Below are 19,936 nucleotides of genomic sequence, written 5' to 3' on the forward strand. Positions count from 1 at the left end.
AAAAAATAGCGAGATTTTTGTTTTAAAAAATGGGTGCGATGCATCATGCATGGTATATGTAGTGGCCGTTTAAAACTACAAAGTTTGCAACAAAAGTGTCCACGTGCCGCATTCCACGCCTTTAAGAAAAGAGTAACTATTGAAAGCCACACTACAACTCCTGCTGGAATCCTCTTCACCCGTCATATTCTGCGGGAAGAAAGGCAGGGGCTCACTGCTAAGATCTGTGTGATGTGTGTTGGGTGTTGGGTGTTGGGTCTTTAACGTTCACGGACTTCTATTACTCGCCACTATCCTGCGTCCAAGAAGTGTCGCACTCGCACCCCTTCTGCGTGGGTGTGCGCACGGCTTATGTTCCCCCAGGGAACTGCACGTGGCACAAAGGTTCCTACAGCTTGCACAGAAACTGCCCAGACCATGGCACGGGCGGAGTGAGTTGGGTCAATAAACACTTTGCGCTACTGACCCCTTCCTCAAAATAAAAAATTGGGGCAAGCCACAGACATAGAAGTAGGACTATAGTTGCAGCATTGATAAAACACAAAAGAGGACTAAAAAACAAACAGGAGGCTGAATTAACCGTAGACCCACTTACTTTTTCAGTGGCCTGTTTCCATGCATTTTAGAGGCAGAGAACACTGATTAGAGGGGAGAGGGCCCTGGAGTCTGACTAGCCATTATGCCCATCCATTCGTCCAATGGATGCATCTGGCATCCCGACTCAGTGGCTATTTAGTTTCGCAAAGCGATGCTAATCACTGGTGACGTGGACCATCTAAAAGCTGAGCCCAGCGGTTAGGCCTTTGGCTGAGCCATATGAAATGGCAGATACACTCATATCGCCCGCCGGGCAGATTTTGTGGCCATCAGAGCCCCTGCTGGACGCTATAGCAGGGTGCCGCCTTGTGCCTCAAAGTGGGAGGACTTCAGCCCTCCCAAGCCGTGGGCTGCTGCCATCCAAGCCCCACACGCGCCCACCACGTCTAGGAGGACGTTGCTTCATTCTGGGGCCATGTTAGGAAAAGTGACCCGAACGCCCTCACTACTAGGTAGTACAGGAAGAAATGAAAGGGCTACAGGGCAGTACTTACCCCCCCATCACCACCCAGGTCACATAGTGGGAACCCAGGTGCAGGTGAAGTCATCTCCCAGCAACTTAATGCACAGCCTCGAAAGGCCTTGCTTGGTAGGGTGAACAGAATATCAAAATAAAAAACTGGGACAAGCCACAGACATAGATGTAGGACTACAGTTGCAGCATTGATAAAACACAAAAGTGGACTAAAACACAAACAGGAGGCTGAATTAACCGTAGACCCACTTACTTTTTCGGTGGCCTGTCTCCATGCATTTTAGAGGCAGAGAACACTGATTAGAGGGGAGAGGGCCTGGTGGAAGACGGACGGTATGGTGACGGGGTGAACACTGAGTGGGGAGAGCGGTAGACAGCCCGATCAAGTATCTCAAAAAAAACAGGACAGGGTTTTTCAAAAAAAGAAAACCCTGACACTGGGACTGTCCCGGGAAAACCGAGACGTCTGGTCACCCTATTGCACGTCCCACTACAGTACCACATGACACACTAGAATACCGCACAGCACATTCACGAGATTTGAGACTCACAGAGGCCAGGCCGTTGCCGAAACACAATCCAAAGGCACCGTTCACCGAATACAGACTAAGTGACCATGGGAAACGAAATAGAGCCTGGCAGACACAGCTCAGACCGGAAGCCCATAGAGAGCGGAATCAGGCCATTGGGGTAGAGACTGCCTTTCATACAATGCAGGGATATTGGTTTCCAATTGCTTGGGGGAAAGGAAGGCTGGGCCAGTAGTAGAAGTCATAATTCTGCCACGTAATTACATATCCGCCAACCCTTTGAGCTGCCAATGCGACAAACAAATGAGATTTTGTTTTGGCGGGCGACACGCCATTGATGCCTATGGACGGGCGAGGGGGTTGGTGGGTGAGTGATGCTATGACTGATGTCACCCACCAAATGTGGGTGAGCTGATAGGCATGTTATTGGACGAGGGAGCGGGTATACAAAATGCCACCAGAAAAGGCAATGCATACGGGAAAATAGGCATTACATAGGAATGCGCCTGGAAACGCAAGGCAGAGAATTGCTCTCCATACCCCACTTTAGGTGCCCCCGGGCCCTCACCCCTTTCCCTCCATAGAACATGGGGAGGTTCTATGGAGGGAAAGGGGTGCCTTGACGCGGACACATGGAGCTTTTGCAGGTGCGCCCCTTTAACCACCATCTAACAGTCCCAGGTGAGAGGCAAAGACTCTTAGTTCTCTGGGGCAGTCTTTTGCTACAGCAGTGCTGGCTATGCCCCCCACTCCACCCTCAGTGCCCCCTTCACGCCATCTCTCACTCTGCCTGAGAGGGAGGTGGCACCAGGGACAGATATGGCAAAATTTCCTGCCCATGTCTTCCATTTACCAATAAACGTGGTTCCAACCTGGAGGGGAAACCTTTTGGGCAAGTGCCTGTCGGGGGACAAACCAGTCCCACCACACAGCCAAAATGCGTAACTGGATTAGAAACCGGCCCAGGTGACCAGACAATGCGCCCCAAGTAGGCGATATGTGGGGCGGCATGTCAGGGGCCGGGTTTTGAGGGCTCCCACACCAGAGAGAGACTCAAAATGCCACGCGTGTGTGTTGCTGCTCTCCCCTCACCGGAAATGTCCAAAAAGACCGAATCCATTCGTACAAATGGTCCAAAAGAATGAAAAAGGCCGGTACCAGTCGAATGAATGGGAAACTACAGAAGATGAGGAGCGGGGGATGTGAGGCTGTCCCCCCCATCCCATGTTTGGCATTTTCAGATTCAGGAGTTGCAGGGGTGTCCCCTGCATAGGGGGCACTCCCTACATAAAAAAAAAGGAAAAATAAAAAGGAAAGGCCCCTGTGGGGCCGGTTCCCAAGCACGTAAGTGAATGGAACCGGCGTCGCAGAGGGATGTTGGAGAAAGCGGCGCACAAGGAGGTGTGCCGCCCACAGGTAAGTAGGGGTGTGGGGGAAGGGCAAAGTCGGAAATGTTCAGGGGAGAGAAGACCAAAAGTTATTATCGGAAAAATAACTTTCAATCTTTTCTCCCTCCAACATTTCAGCTTCCGTCTTGCAACCCCAATCCCCCTTCACCTAGGCTTGTACGGCACTCAGACATAGGGAACCTCCTGGGGTGGCCATCTGTAACGAGACAGGGGTCCGAAGCGCCTCTGCATGCCCATGAAAGTGCCCAGGTGAGAGCAGCGAACCAGCAATGCACCATTCATCCAACCAGCACTCACTCCACTCTCCACGCCAGTCACTCATGGTTTTGCAGCCGAGAACTTGAGAAAAGCTCCATTTGGCTACTTATGTTATGATGTCAATTCCTCAAGAGGCTTAACTATCTCAAAACGTCCCTCGGGTCACCAAGAGCTCGCCAATCCAACGGGTCAACTTTTCCATGACTGAAATACGTAAATGTGTAACAAATTGCCAAGGCAACCTAGTGCCTGGTGTTTTTCTATCGACACATTGCAAATCTTATGGACCCCAGAGCTCTCCTTTGGAACGTTCACCTTTTTAAGTGGTCAGGCAGGAAGTGACATCATGTTTTGGGTGCAGCCAATGGCAGAGCATCATGCCATGCCCAGGACATGCTGGGTGCAAACAAGGGCAGTCCCCACTCACCAACCGCAAGTTCCTGATAATGTCGCGTTCTCTCGGCTACCCCCAGCAAGAGCAGTGCAAAGGAGGCAAAGGCCAAAGGGCAAGAGGTCAGGGCGAAGGTCAGCAAACAAGAGAAAGGGAAAAAACACAAAATAAAAAAAGGACAAAAAGGCAAGACAGTTTTTTTTAATAAAGCAGAAGAGTTATGTTAATGCGTTAGGTGCTCGCATGACACCATCACAAGAGTGTCCTGCGAAGAGGAAGGAGAAAGAAGGAGATGGGTCATACTGACTGGAAAGCCGACAAAGCACTTCCAGGTCTGGTGGAAGCACTTCCGGGTCTGGCAGAAACAAATGCTGATGGGGGAGAAGGGCAGGGTAAAATAACTTCCGGGTGAGGAAGAAGCACTTCCAGGGCAGGGCAAAGCTTTACTGGTTCTGTTTTATTGTGGACATAGCACTTTTGAGTCAATGTCATTTTGGGTCCATCATCGTGTGACATTTTTTGATGTGTAATTTTATCCAAACTATACAAAATGTTATAAACATTAGCGATACGACGCAGGATAGTTTGTCATATTAAAGGATTTTCTGAAGGGAAGGAGAGGCTGGGTAGTCCTTACACCTAGGTGGGAAGGGTTGTCTGATTATGGGTTCTACGCTGAAAAAGGCAGATCGGTTCCACCAAAAGATCAGAGGGCATGATGGCCTTCATCCCAGCCTCCAATTAGCACCGATGCTCAGAGCTAAAATGCTAATAGGTTTGGTTTTCAATGCAGAAACATGGCTTCTGATTTGGGGGGAAAGACTACAGTTTTCAGAACTACTGACCACCTCAATCACCCTCGTGATGAAGTAGGCAGTGCTAGCGAGAGGGCAATTGCCTCGAACCATATAGTCACACACCCGGTAAGGCAGTGCCCCACAGGAGCCACACAAAACATTAGAGTTCCCTCAAAGGTCCGGCCTGGAGACTTCGTGAGCTGAATAGTACAGCATCTCCTCCTAGCATTTTTGAGGGGGAAAGAACTAACATCTCCAGCATGTTTTCGTTGACTTTGCACTTCAGTTTCAGAAAAATGACAATGTTTGGCTGTGGAATGCTTAGAGCACGAGACAGCGATACTCAATTTTGAAGAAGGTGGACATTTTGGTGGAGGCGGCTGTTTCCATCATTAACTGGTGGAAGTCCGACTTGTTTTTGCTAAAGAACTTACTGTATATTGGATTTTCAAAATTGTGACTTAAAATTCCATATTTTAGTATTTTCCACCTATATATTTATTTATTTTTTACACTAGATGCTCACACTTCAGGAATACGTTTTCAAATCCCAGATTTGCAGCACACGGTGTCGGGAGCGTGACTGAAATGTCACGCTTTAATAACCTTTCTGCATTCGACGAATCCTAGCTTGGCCCATAGGCCTGGTACGTGCCCAGCTCACCTGTGAGTGGAGCAATGATGGGCCTGGAGGGCTTTTTCATGCCGATTGTAGAAATGTGGACAGCCGTCTTGACCATCTTCAGGAAGAGGAATGGCTGCTCAGGGCGAGCAGGGATGCTACGTATCCAAGCTTCGAGAGTCGAGAGTGTGGGGGAAGATGACGCAGAGCTGGAGATTGAGTGAAGGTGGACAGCTGCCACTCAATGAAGTACCAGCATCTGCATGCATCTAGCTCAGGAATCTGCAATTTTCGGCACTCCAGACGTGTTGAACTCTTAACGCCCATCAGCTATAGCCAGCATTGTCAATGGTGAGGGCTCATGGTAGTCTTAGTCCAAACCAGCTGGAGAGCAGCAGGTTGCAGAGCCCTGCTATGCTCCTGGCTTGCCATAACTGGGATTGCCGCTTATTGCTACTCTTAAATGGTACCATTAAAAGGTGGAAGCATCAAGCCCAAACCTCCTAACCCACACTGCGGGATTTGTAGAGCGGAGGTAGAAAGCATGGCAGAGAAAAGGGATATTAGTGAAAATTATAGAAAAGGGATTCATGGGAAGAGGAAACACAACAGAGACAATCTGTGCTAAGCAAGCCGCAAACCACACGCGAAGAACCCGGCCTGCCGGGGCAGACTCACCAAGGTGTCCCCGGAGAGGACCTCCAGCAGGGAGATGAGGTTGTGTCCATCTCTCAGGTCTTCGTACAGGTCGTTGACGTGCCGCTGGGCCTAAGGGAAGAAAAGAGATGGAAAACACTGAGTCACTGTCCCACAAACCCTTGCAGCCAGAGAGCAGGCTTTTTAATAGATTGCAGGGGACCTTTGCTGCGGAGGAGCGCTTGCCGAGTCAGCAGAATGGATGCACACGAGCCATTTCCCTTCATGAACATCGCCATTCTGCTACACAGTCTTATGAATGCTAACACACAGGGAGGCGACGAACCAAAATCGGGACATGTGAAGATAGTCACTGAAAAATAGGGTTTCCTACAAGATGGGGTACAAGCTGTGAAATAAATTGGACAAATACAGTGGTGGGAGTGGGGCAGTCTCCCTGCTTCAGACTCCCTTTCCCTGAGGGAGTGCGCCAAGCCTCAAAACTGGCAGGCCACCCTAGGTGGAATGCTTTGACATTCACTGTGGGCGTGGGCCCTGAGGCGGGAGCGCACAGAAGGGGGTGGAGATCCCTTTGGAGAGGGTCAGGTGCATTTTGTGCTTTGGATGTAATGTGGATTCCATTAAAGCCACTTGTCGGCCATGCAGCAGGGAGTAGCTTACACTCTGGACATGAGCAATGTAGTGTACGCCTTGCCGAGCCGAATGTTATGCTGTTAAGGATTGGATGTGATCCTGCTGAAGCATTACCTAACGTGGTGATGCATATGGCCTCAGCATCGTCATTACATAGGACGATGCCGTGGAAACAGGGCGGGACTGAATACGGAATGGTCGGATCATTGGGAATTGGTCAACCTGGGGTTGGGGGGGGGGCATCTCAGGTGAAGCGATTGATGCTTTAGAGATTTCAAGTGCCACTCATTGCATGAGGCTTACACTCTGATGCCAGTCTCGCTCTTGGCCAGCCTCAATGTCGCTCTACAACTTGACGGGGCATCAAACCCAGTGGAAACAGGACTTTTCTGATAAACCATCTTCTCTTGGTCTACAGCCATCAACTACCGCCTCTTGCTCTGGCGAACTCTGTGTCGACCCGTCGGGCTACATTCTTACCTTCATTGTAATGACATTTTTACACAAGGTTGGTCAATTACCACACCAGGCTGTCAGACGTATCTAGCAGTTTCTGAATGCACTGCTTGAGCCACACACTTAATACACACTGCAGCCCCTCCCACCCTCCCCGAGTGAGCCTGCAGGTGCGCGGCCTGCACGCCCATGAGGGTGGAACACTGAACGAGGTACAACGGAATCATGAAGGCCATTGCTCTGATAACAAGTGGTGCATGCAGCCTCTGCCCGGGCTCCTGCAGCGTGCACGGGGCCCTCCAGCTGGAGGGAGACTCCCCACCCATGGACACGCCCGCTGCCCTCCTGGGGAAAGGGAGAGCGCCCTGGGCGCCCGGGTTACACATCCTTAATTAGATGAACAAAGCTCCACGTCCTCAGCAATCAGGTGAACAGTGCAGCCATTATTACACACCAGCAGGGGGCAGTGTGAATAAAGGCACCTCTACCCTTTGAACTCAACACCGGTCACATGGCAAGCTAAACGGGCATCAGTGGGTGCACACCAGCAGGAAGAGCTGCAAATAAGTAAAGCCAAGTGCAGCAAGGAGCGGTCACACGACAGTGAGGAGCGTGAGAAGAACTATGAGGTCACATGACAGTGAGGGGCATGCATAGAGCAACAAGGCCACGTGACGTGCAGAAGTAGAACAATGGGCGGTTGCATCAAAAGGAAGGGTGGGAACAAAGAATGACGGGGAGGAGTGTCAGAAGAGCAGTGAGCAGTTGCATGGCAGCGAAGTGTATCAGAAAAGCAGTGAGAGGTTGCATGACAGCGAAGTGTATCAGAAGAGCAGTGAGAGGTTGCATGACAGTGAGGAATGTCAGAAGAGCAGTGGGAGGTTGCATGACAGTGAGGAATGTCAGAAGAGCAGTGAGAGGTTGCATGACAGTGAGGAATGTCAAAAGAGCAGTGGGAGGTTGCATGACAGTGAGGTGTATCAGAAGAGCAGTGAGAGGTTGCATGACAGTGAAGTGTATCAGAAAAGCAGTGGGATGTTGCAGGACAGTGAGGTGTGTCAGAAGAGCAGTCGGGGTTGCATGACAGTGAGGAATGTCAGAAGAGCAGTGGGGGTTGCATGACAGTGAGGTGTGTCAGAAGAGCAGTGGGAGGTTGCATGACAGCGAAGTGTATCAGAAGAGCAGTGAGAGGTTGCATGACAGTGAGGAATGTCAGAAGAGCAGTGGGAGGTTGCAGGACAGTGAGGTGTATCAGAAAAGCAGTGAGAGGTTGCATGACAGTGAGGAATGTCAGAAGAGCAGTGGGAGGTTGCATGACAGTGAGGTGTATCAGAAGAGCAGTGAGAGGTTGCATGACAGCGAAGTGTATCAGAAAAGCAGTGAGAGGTTGCATGAAAGTGAGGAATGTCAAAAGAGCAGTGGGAGGTTGCATGACAGTGAGGTGTATCAGAAGAGCAGTGAGGTTGCATGACAGTGAAGTGTATCAGAAAAGCAGTGGGATGTTGCAGGACAGTGAGGTGTGTCAGAAGAGCAGTCGGGGTTGCATGACAGTGAGGAATGTCAGAAGAGCAGTGGGGGTTGCATGACAGTGAGGTGTGTCAGAAGAGCAGTGGGAGGTTGCATGACAGTGAGGCGTGTCAGAACAGCAGCGGGGGTTGCATGAAAGTGAGGTGTGTCAGAAGAGTAGTGGGAGGTTGCATGACAGTGAGGTGTGTCAGAAGAGCAGTGGGAGGTTGCAGGACAGTGAGGTGTGTCAGAAGAGCAGTGGGAGGTTGCAGGACAGTGAGGAATGTCAGAAGAGCAGTGGGGGGTTGCATGGCAGTGAGGTGTGTCAGAAGAGCAGTGGGAGGTTGCAGGACAGTGAGGAATGTCAGAAGAGCAGTGGGGGTTGCATGGCAGTGAGGAATGTCAGAAGAGCAGTGGGAGGTTGCAGGACAGTAAGATGCATCAGAAGAGCAGTTCGAAGTTGCATGACTGAAGTGTATCAGAAAAGCAGTGAGAAGTTGCATGACAGTGAGGAATGTCAGAAGAGCAGTGGGGGTTGCATGACAGTGAGGTGTGTCAGAAGAGCAGTGGGAGGTTGCATGACAGTGAGGCATGTCAGAACAGCAGCGGGGGTGCATGAAAGTGAGGTGTGTCAGAAGAGTAGTGGGAGGTTGCATGACAGTGAGGTGTGTCAGAAGAGCAGTGGGGGTTGCATGACAGTGAGGTGTCTCAGAAGATCAGTGGGGGTTGCAGGACAGTGAGGTGTGTCAGAAGAGCAGTGGGAGGTTTCATGGCAGTGAGGTGTCTCAGAAGAGCAGTGGGGGTTGCAGGACAGTGAGGTGCATCAGAAGAGCAGTGAGAGGTTGCACGACGGTGAAGAGTGTGAGAAGAACTATGAGGCCCCATGACAATGAGGTGCATACATAGAACGACGTCACTGGACAGTGCCGTGCATAAGTAGAACAGTGGGTGATTTCTTTGAAAAGAGAGGTGTAAAAGGAACAATGAAGGTCATATGACAGTGAGGTGCATCTTTCTCAATGGTCTTACTCTGTAACTTGGGCCGGACACTTCTCTTTCTCATTTCCTGTTCGCTCTGTACTTGGTCCTCTCCTCTTTTCTGTTTATACTGCCCCTCTCTCTGCTCTTACATCTTCATTCAATCTTTCCTTTCGCAATCTCAATGCACCTGGCCTAATATGATCGTTCCCCCTCCCTTGCCTTATTGCGCCTTTAAACACTTGTGTATAGGCGCGTTACAAATGCCATATCATATCTGTGCGAAGATGACACTCTGCTCTTTTTCTCCTTTTCCTCCTAGACTCTGCTTGACACTCCACTGTATCAGACTGTCTCTCTGCTGTTCAAAGCTGGATGTCTTCCCATGTTTTCCACCACAATCCTTCTAAGACTGAATGAGGATGTGTTTCCCTTATTCAACTATTCCTCCTCCGTCTTCTCTGCCATTTGTCTCATCTGCGTGTAACCTGGGCGTTATTTTTGATCCTTCGCTCTCCTTTTCACTTCACATCTCTGCTCTTGCTCGTTCTTGCCGTTATGCACTATTCAGCATCCGTCGTGCTCGCCCCGATCTTTATTTTCATGCTACTAAACTTTCTCCTCTTCTCTCTGGTCTTTTATCGCATTGATTACTGTTCATCTCTCCTGCTTGGTCTCCCCGTCTCACATCTTCTCCCCCTTCGTTCAGTTTAGAACTCCTTGATTCATCGTATTTCTTTATCTTCTCGTTCTTCCATCACATCTTCCTTACTCTCCATTCCTTTGCTTCCTTTTGAATCGCATCTACTTTATCAATTTCTTTCAACTGTCTGTAAATGTACCCATGGTCTGGCTTCTTTTTAGTGTCATTCTATGTTCTGTCGCGCTCTTTCAGATCACAGAACGCTTTCCTTCTTACTGTTCTTAATTCCCCCCCCTGTGCCTCTTCCCGTTTCTGTACCTTTTCTCTTCTAGCTCCTAAACACTGGTACCCCCTTCCTCTTCTTCTTTGCTCTCTACATCTCTTATTATCTTTCAATCATATCTAAAAGATCATCTTCAATCTTCCCTTTCCACTTAATTCTGCGTGCCTTTCCCCCTCTTCTGTTTTTACTCACGTTGCAGTATCACACGATGGTACTGCTGTGTTTGATCATTTTTGTTCTGCGCCTTTGTCGAAAAGCGCTTTGTAAATCAAATAAAATGAATGGTATGAATGATAAAAGGTCACATGACCATGAGGTGCATAAGAAGGGCAACATAAGGGATTTGCATCAGAAAGTGGCGTGTCAAAGGAGCCATGAAAGGGTCACATGACAGAGGGGCGTATATGAACAATGGAAGATCACATGGCAGGGAGGTGTGACATAAGAGGATTAATGGTCACATGACAGGGAGACATGTTGGAAGACTGGTGAGAGGACACAGCATGGAGGTCACTTGACAGTGTGGTACGAGAGAATTACTGAAAGTTCATGTGAGTGAGGTGTGTAAGAACATAAAGAGTAAGGAGTGTAAAAAACATGGCGGGGGTGTGTCGGAAGAGGATTTCCAGGTCACATGACAGACATGTTCGCAGACCAATGAGAGGCAACAGGAGGGAGGTCACATGACAGTGTGGAATGGGAGAGTGAGTTGTGCCAGAAGAGGTGCAGAGTGTGGACCAAGAGGGTGGCTGCGGGACTGAGGTGAGTAGGAAGCATGGGGGGAGAGGCGGTTGAAGGGCACTGTTTGGGGTTGAATGAAACAGCTAGAGATCCACTAGAAGGTTGGGATCACCTGTTTGGTTAGTGCAGAAGGTTGACTTCTGAACAGGATGAGCGGGGGAGAAAACAGATATAGTCAACCTCACTTTGTGCAGTGGGGGAGGAACTCACGGTGGCCACACGCAGGTGCTCTTTGTGCTTTGCATACCTAGTAGCACAAAGGGGGCCTTTAATCACTGCTGCCTTTTGTCAACTCATGCAGGGCATAGGGCGAAGGGTACGGGTGAAATTGCACATGTCAAGGGAGCATGCGTACATACCTCTGCTCTCCAGTGCTGTGCAGCAGAAGGGGTGAAACAGACAGGAAGAGGAAAACAGGAGAGAAAAGAGGATAGAATACAAGTCAGAGAAGTGAAGAAGAGGAAACAGCAAAGAGTCTGCTATTAAAACGACATTACAGGCCGGCTGCACCTGGCCCCTGACCACGCCGGTACTGTCACCCATGCACAGCTGTACACCAGGGGACAAGACAGCCCGACAGCTGATAACGTGTTAATAAGTCAACTTTTAGTATTGTTTTACTGCAGTGATTAGGAGACGGCACGTTGCACACGTTTTCATGTACCGCTGTTTCGCATTCCTTTCTCCAAGCTCCCCCACCCCCCTCCTGGCAATGTACCAGCTACATTGGTATGTTAGAAGCAGTTGCCATAGGCTGCTCGGTCAGCCTTTTCATTCTGCTTCCCATTTAATCGTGGCTGCATTCCGGATTTTTCCATAGTGAGTGGGGGGGGGGGCACCTGACTCTACCACTGCAACTGAACCACGACTGATAACCTGGGGGAGGGGGCAATGCATGCATCGTTATTGTAAACTGAGCACCAAGAGAAAGAATACCTGACCGACTACCCCACTACTAAAACGGAACCTTCCCCAAGTCAAAGGTGATAAAGGAGAAGACATTGGAGGAGACGCACACACTGCACGAATGACAGCTGAAGACAGCCAATCAGAGGAAACCTACTTGCCCTCTGCCACCCCCAGGAAAAGAAGGCTGCTAGAAACCGGCCCGCCTCGAAGTGCACAGAGAACGTGTTGCTGTAGATGCCGTCGGGGGCGGACAGAGAAGGGGGGTAAAATGGCACTTACCTCCACCGCCACTCTCCAGGCTGCCCGGGCATTTGCCCACTGAGCCAGAGCTGCAAAATGTAAACAATGTAGTTGAAAAAGACCAAAGCCTTCAGAATTCAGCCTGCCTGAATGGAAACGAGTGCTGCCAGGCTGGCTTGGCTTCTGTGTAGCTGGGGCGAGGCACTTGCCTGGATTTCAGCCTTTTACCTCGGCCTGGGTGGCACCCACATATGGGCTCGCGGTGAGCGATTGTGGGGAAAGACACTAGGGTGCAGATGCATGTTCCGACTACCCAGCGGCAAAGTACACATTTGAATGACAGCTTCTGAGACCCTGGCTGGTAATGTTGGCACCACTGGGCACCATGCTCCATTGGGCTGTTAAAATATACAGCAGCGTATGCCCTCTACTTGCCAAGGAAGGAAATGTGCATTTTTTTTTCCAGAGTTTGCCCGCAGTTTCATTCTGTAAGAATGCTTCCCTTTATGTTCTAGTGAATGTCTTGATCACTAATGAGTTCATTACAAAAAAAGAGTTGAATAGCACCCAGAATAGTACCCATGGGTGCGACTATATGGTATGGTGGCTACAGAAATGGATGTTGGATTTTTATATATTTTTTTTTTAATGGTATTTACTTTTGGGCACAGTTACACACACAAAGAAGGATGCAATTTTCAGGTGTTAGTAAACTACAAACTAAGGAGGGAGGTCATTCAGAGTAGGGTGCATTTTCTAATAAAATACATTGTGTGACTGGCTCAATCCCCTTTCTTTTTTCTGACAAAGTGATATATACTTGCTATATGAAGTTTTGTTTCAATTAAGACTTCTTTTATATTTTTCAGGGGTGCTTTATCGTGTGACTTGGAGCTTTTAAAAGTACACGCAATTGTACAGACTAAGATAACAATTCAAGTCTACACACTTGTGCGCACTCTCGGATATATTTGCCCCAGGATGCAGACAATGAATAGGCTTTGCTCGTGCGGATACATTGGCGCTTTGAAAGCCGCCAGATGTATTGAATAGTGTACTTGTGTAGCCCTTCAATAACCACTTTGAAGAAACGAGGAATAGGAGAAGAAGTCTCCCCTACTTTCTAAATTGGAAACTGTGGATCCTGTAGGAAAGGGCTGAAATCTCCACCTTCAACATCATGCATCACATGAACCGGACCAAATCACTTTTCATCACTGGTCCTTATTTTTCTTGATCTGTTGAAAAAGTCTCACTCATATGGGTTTATGGTCTATAGCGTCAATGTATGAATAGGTATATTTGTAACCATTTATACCATGTGTACTGTGTAGGGAGTGGGCAGGATGCCAAGTGAAGGTCTTATGATGTGGGGGTTGGTTAGAGAGGGTGCCAAGTATGGGTTTTGTGTTGTGGGATGAGGAGGCAGGAAGCCAGGTCTGGGCCTTCTGATGTGCCAGCTCATGTTTGGCTGTGAGAGCCAATCTAGACCCCTGGCTCAGCAATGGCACGGCTCTGCCAATTAATTCTCTACTCGCCTCTTGCCTCACAGAAATCGAACACAGGATCATGGCTACCCACCTTCTCCTCAACCCCCAACCCACCCTGTGGCCGTTCTCGCTAGGCTCTCCTCCCAGCACTTTCAATTCAGTAAAAAACCTGGGATGTCCCATGGACGCAGATCTGACACTTTCACACCACATCAACACTATCTAAATCGTGCTTTTTTCACCCTCACATTCAACAATGCCATTTTTCCCTGCCTCTCCTGCCTTCACAGAGTCACTGCAATCACAACTATCGCCCTACCTCGCCTAGACTACACCAACTCCCTATACCTGGCGGCCCCCTGCATCGCAACTCAGAATACTCCAAAGGGTCCAAACCACCACAGCTAGGCTCCTCCTAGCCCATGGCCCTATAGAGCACATCACAACCACCCGCTGTGTGCTCTACTGGCTCCCTGTAGGGCGACGGTCCACATTCACAGATATGTGCATCACCCATTGTGCTCTGCACAAGACAAGCCCAGAATTCCTACAACACAAGCTCACCCCTTACAAACCCAACAGAAACCTGAGCTCCGACACTGCACCCCTCCTCGCCATCGCTCCCATCAAAATGACCAGAATAGGCCGGCCCTCCTTTTCCATCCAAGCACCCCCAATTTAGAACACGATTCCCCCCAGCATCTGCTGCTTAGAGGATCACCTTGCTTTCCGGGAAGGCCTGCGGGACCTGGCTTGTCGTCCCTGTGTACTGAGGAACCCAGTCCACCCCTCGTGTTAATTAAACCCCTGTCATATAGGCTGGGCCAGCAATGAGTCCATCATGAATGTACTGAGCGACGCAGTCAAAGAAGCCCAGCAGACCGCATGACAGGACTGGAGACACCAACGAAACCAGCCAGGACGTTCAGGTACTGTGAGAAACCTGAAGGTGTCTCCTGAACTAGACCCCGGGGATCTGTCATCCAGGTGGCCAGGACACAGCTATCGCTATTGCAACCAGTTTCTGGGGGTGGACCAGTGAGGGAGGATCACCTGGATGGGGGGTCCTCGGCGAGTGGAACGGGAACACAGACGGGTGAGACGCGGTATTCCCCTTCTATTAATTCCTCTTTCCTATCTTACTACATAGGACACTCAACCTCTCTAAACCCTCTGCCCCCTTTCCAACACAAACACTTTCACGCACCACAAAAGACAACTGACTAACACCAGAGCCGTTTACTTGATATGTCCCAATACAAGGGTCAGGCAAAGTCAGGCAATTGACCAGAATCACAAACACCTGATGGCCCTTTCCCTTCCCCACAGGGATAAAAGGTGGAGCAAGAGAGCACAGGATGAGCAAGGCAGACCGCACGACGAGACAGCTAACTCAACATGGCAGTTCAAGAGGAGGAGAAAGACGCCGCATATCGAGAGGGTGACAAAGCGAGAAGCGACCTTGCCTTTTCCGACCAATGCCCCTGAAACCTCCACAGAAGGAATCGTAAGACCGCGAACAATAGCCAGTGTGTGTTGCAGCAGATGTCAACGGTGCACAAGACCCTCCTCCGCTGATAACCAAGCCGGGGAGTGACGCTGGTCCCCGTGGTACCGACCTTGACTCCAGATACTCTGAACAGCCAAGCGGTTCATCACAACCGATGAGTCAAGGGGAGAACCGATTAAAACCGAACAGTTTTGAGTGAAAAACGCAAAGTAGTAAGAGAAGTTCAATAAACTGATTAAAAAAAGGGGAGACCTGCTGCAGAGCGATCCAGCACCACGTGGGTGCTTATTCGAGAGACTCTGGTCAATCCCGTGTTTGTTGAAACTGCAAATACCACAAGGCCTTGGGAAGGCTGTAAAGGAACGGTTATAGTGGTCATAGAGGGATCTTGCAAAATCCTCTGTACATTCGAAAGACTGACCGACAAGTGATATGATATTATATGATATATGACAGTTTCAAAGAGCTTCAAGGCATGGAAGGGAACAAAGGAAAATACAATGACATTCTTACAAGGCCATGAACAACAAGAATGTGAAATTAAGTAGACATGGCGATTGTGAAAGGCATGATTGAGAAAGTTGGCAAGAGTGAACACGGCAGAGGGATGCTGACAAAGGGGGGGGCGAAAGCCTGAAATATTTATGAACAGTGTGTTGACAGAACCTTCACCTGCTCTCCTCACTTCCAGTGCTATGCCGATGACACATAGTTCTCCTTTATGCTTCCCGCCCCTCTCATTCCTGACTGCCCAACTGCTGTCCAGGCGTGATGCTCCGCTAATGATCTCTGCCTTAATGCTAGTAAGACAGAGATCCTTCTCATTGGATCGCCTGTACCCTGCTTTCCCCCCACTTTTTGGCCCTTCTTCTTGGGCACCCTCCCCTCACCCTCATGCGAGGCAAAAAAACCTTTGGGTCATCTTTGATGCCTCACTCTCCTTCTCTCCTCACTTCACGGACCTTGCCAAGAAGTCCAGCTTTCAGCTCCCCCTCCTCAGGGGCATTCTCCCTTTCCTCACCTTCCCCCAGAAGCTCAATGTCTCCAGGGCGCTGGTTCTCTCTACGCTGAACTACTGCAACAGCCTCTTCCTCAATCTGCCTCTTTCCTCCCTTCGCCCTCTTCAACTAATCTAGAATAGGATTACAAGACGAATCCTTCTCCTCAAGCCCAGGGACCCCATCTCTCCAGCCTGGCTCCCGATGGCTGCAAGGATCAAGTTCAAGACCCTCAGCATCATCCACAAGGCATTCTGGGGCCTGTGACCGCACTACATCCAACTCTCTCTCCCTAAATACCTCCCTGCTAGAGCTCTTCACTTCTCTAGCTCCAACTCTCTGCAGGTGAGACATTTCTCCACCCAAAGAGTGGGAGGTAGATGTCTTTCCTTGGCAGGAGCCTCCTTCTGGAATGGCCTCCCTGCCCGCTTCAGACTTCAACCGGATCTTCTCAAATTCCTGAAACTTCTCAAGACTTTACTTTTCTCCTCCTCCTTTCCTCGACCCCCTCCCTTGCTAAATGTCCTTCAGCCGCTGCGGCGGCTGATGCCTGGCCCCTTCTGAATCTTACTGGGACCAGGCCCCCCCTCTTGACCCCTCTCCCCCAGCACCCACTACAGCAACTGCCCTTTGGCACCCTTCTCTGACCGCCCCCCTGTCCTCCGCACAGGTTTCCCTTCCCTCCCTCCCTCCCCTTGGCACTTTGCCCTCACTGTCTCCTCTTAGAACTTGTTCAGCCCCCCCCACCCCCTCCCCCATTAGCACTTGCTCAGCCCCCACGCTGGGCCCCCAACTCCGGCATGCCTACCCCTCCCCCTTCCCAACCCTGCCACTCCACCTATGTACCCTTCCCTGCACTTTTGTCTCTGCACTTGCACGGTAAGACTGTCACAAGGCCTAGTACGACTGTTACTCTTGTTTTTCTCCGATGCCGTCCCCACACACACTTTTGTCTTGTGGCACCTGTAAACACTTGTGTATAGGTGCTATACAAATGTCCAATAAATAAATAAATACAAATATTGGCCTTGTCAGTGCTTGTTTCATAATTGTACTGTGTTGCTTAGTCAACATTTGGAAGTAATAGTTCACCATTTTACATTGGACTTTCACAAGTCTTTATTTTCTTTCACACTTACCAGCAAGGCAGTGGACCATGGTACTTTTAAAGGGACAGTATATAGTCTACTCACATAGGGCCTAACAATAACCACATGAGGGGTCGAGGGCACAGTGACCTCAGGAGCTGTCGAGCTTGGAAGGGGGGCTCATAAGACATAGGGCCCAGTGGCCACAGGAGCCCGCCAGACCAGTAGAACTATAGGAGCACACCGGCAGCATTACATCTCCAGCGTATAGTGACCATGTAAGATGTATAGGGCACACCAGTCACAGGCGATGGCACATGATCACAGGGGATGCTCAAAACAGGTGACCACAGGAGGTCCAGGGCACAACCACCACAGGACGCACCCAATCACGTGACCTCATTAGACATCCAAGGGACAGTGACCTAACTGGAGTTCATAAACACAGGAGATGCCAGAGCACAATGCTGGTAGATTATGTCATGGGCACCCGGACTACTCGAGTGGGCACAATGACCACAGAAGCCATCCAGAAAACAATGGCCAATCAGGGCTGGCTGAAGATGTGTCAGGGCTCGTATTAACATGGCTTTTGGGGGGTACTCCTTCGTTCAACTGGGCAAGACAGTCTGAGGCACCCGTGGGTGTTTACATTATAATTAAATCAACAGAATAGCTGCAGATTATCACAACAGCCAGGCAGCATGCGGGGAGCTGAAACACTAAATGGCTGCTTAAAGATCTATTAATCGCTCTTTGACAATGGATGCTGATGTTGGGGAAACTAGATTAAATAGGAAAACAAGGGGATCTGAGGGACATGACAGCCTGAGGGAATGGGCAAAAAGTAGCCTGTAAAGTGCATGTGGGATGCGTTTAACGTTCAGATTTAAATTTACTCAAGGCCCCTGCAGCGGCTTGGGGCCCATCTCAACTGAAAAGAATGAAAGGCCCTGACTGACGTCGTCCCTGTGACCAATAAAGTAAGCAGGAAAATCAGAATAGACATCCTGGCCACCATGACTGAAAGTGACAGCATAAGTGCAATACCCTTATGCGGCATCCATGGCACAGTGGCCACAGGTGAGGTTTAGTGAAGGGGCTGCTGGTGCTGCCTGTGTTCCATGACCTCTGTGGCCCATGTATGGAAATGTGTGTGTGACTGCATGTTAGAGGCTCCACAATAGCTTGTGTTGTATTCACACAAGTCTGAACAAGAGCCTTCGGTACTTGAGTGCACGTCTGTGGGCACAGGGTCGCCTTGGCAGTCTGTGTGCAATACAAGGCGCCAAGATGTACAGTCAACATTTCCACAGAGAAACCAAGACACAATTAGGAAACCTGACTGTGCTCTGAAAACGGAGGACCTGGCCGCCCAGAGAGCGGCCACTGAAAGACCCTTTGTATGGGTCTGGGGCTAGCAGGCAGGGGAGAGGGAATGTGGGGCGCCGAGCCAGGATGCCTGGCGTGTGTAATGACACATGCATGCAGTCAGTGATGAACGTGCCAGAGTGGGAGGCATGTTCCCAGGGCCCCACATGTTTTATAACCCCAACCGTAATCAAATCCGAGTGAAGCCATTTACTAATTGCCATAGCCGGTTAACCAATCAGAAGTAGCAACATTGCAACTCCCTTTAGTTATGTACTCTGGCAGTAGACACAAGTCTCAGAAGACAGAGCCTGGTGTTTTACAGAGTTCCCAGCCAACCTTCTTCCGAGCTCTCTTCCTCGTCTTACTCAGCTGTATGCTCAATGTGCCTAGACGGTGGGCCTTCACGCAGCCCCATTCTCACAGGGTCAAGTACACGTGGGGGTGTACTGTAGATTCCCAGAGAAGTGGTGTAGAGAAACCAACACACTGCTCTTCGGAACTGCTAGCAAGCGCTACTGTGCTCCTCCTCTCCATCATGGCCCCTCCCCCATGTCTACATAGATCTCCTCTCGCAAGATGGATCTATGTGCCCCCTGCTCCCTCACTCAGGGCTGCACCCCCCGCCGTCCTGCGGGTTTGCGCCCACACTTCCACATTGCACGTGCTACCTACCCTCTTTGATAACTCTACGCCTTGGCCTCACAGCCCCACACATTGCACGCTACACCCTCCCTTCCCCACATACCTATCGGTAGGGGCCTTGCTGCTCTCATGAAACATGGCCTAGACCCTCCTTCCGTGCCAACGCCCAACCCTTCAGGATACATAGAGAAAGTGCCCCAACACGTACCATCTTACCTCCCGCCCTCTAGTGTTGCATCTCGGTGGAAGACCCGCTCCCTTGTCCTTCCTTTCACGGTCACTTCCTAGACCTCCACCCTGCTGGATGGGCACCCAGTGCTCTCTTGATCGTCGCCAAGGGTCCTCAACGTGGCTCATCAATCCTTCCATTTTTCCGCTATTGTTCCCCAGTTTCAAGGTGTGCCCACACCCCCACCCTGATGAAGGATGTACACCTCGTTAAATAACATAACCCTCCCAGGCCTGCAATTCTGCCTACTCTTGCTTCACCCACCCAAGTTTAAAGTGAAAATGCTCCAGTGTGTAATTTGTTTTTGTATTTGCTCCTAGTTCGCTCATGAAGAACCTCTAGGACTTCGAAAGCCAATGCCTTGCACCCTCTCATTTCTTTTTCAGTTAGTCCAATAAAAGGTCTCAAAACCTGGATTTTGTCCAAACACTGAGCAATGTCTCTGTACTGGTTTTCTCATATTCTATTATCGTCTCCACT

At 49.9% G+C, this 19,936-nt stretch overlaps 1 protein-coding gene across 19 annotated transcripts in view; it reads right to left on the reverse strand.

Moving 5' to 3' along the window:
* PLEC (plectin) overlaps nt 1-19,936 on the reverse strand; it is a 1,447,724-nt gene that overhangs the window by 170,632 nt on the left and 1,257,156 nt on the right. For 14 of the 19 annotated variants that reach the window (XM_069621862.1, XM_069621861.1, XM_069621869.1 and 11 more), the window contains 2 exons: nt 5,758-5,847; nt 3,697-3,732 (listed from right to left, as the gene is read on the reverse strand). In XM_069621862.1, the coding sequence (XP_069477963.1) occupies nt 3,697-3,732; nt 5,758-5,847 (126 nt within the window). The remainder of the gene's footprint in view (nt 1-3,696; nt 3,733-5,757; nt 5,848-19,936) is intronic. The other 5 variants (XM_069621860.1, XM_069621858.1, XM_069621875.1 and 2 more) reach the window with 1 other exon arrangement.

This window comes from Ambystoma mexicanum, chromosome 5q (assembly GCF_040938575.1).
Source record: "Ambystoma mexicanum isolate Mex_15411 chromosome 5q, UKY_AmexF1_1, whole genome shotgun sequence".
Lineage (NCBI taxonomy): Eukaryota > Metazoa > Chordata > Amphibia > Caudata > Ambystomatidae > Ambystoma > Ambystoma mexicanum.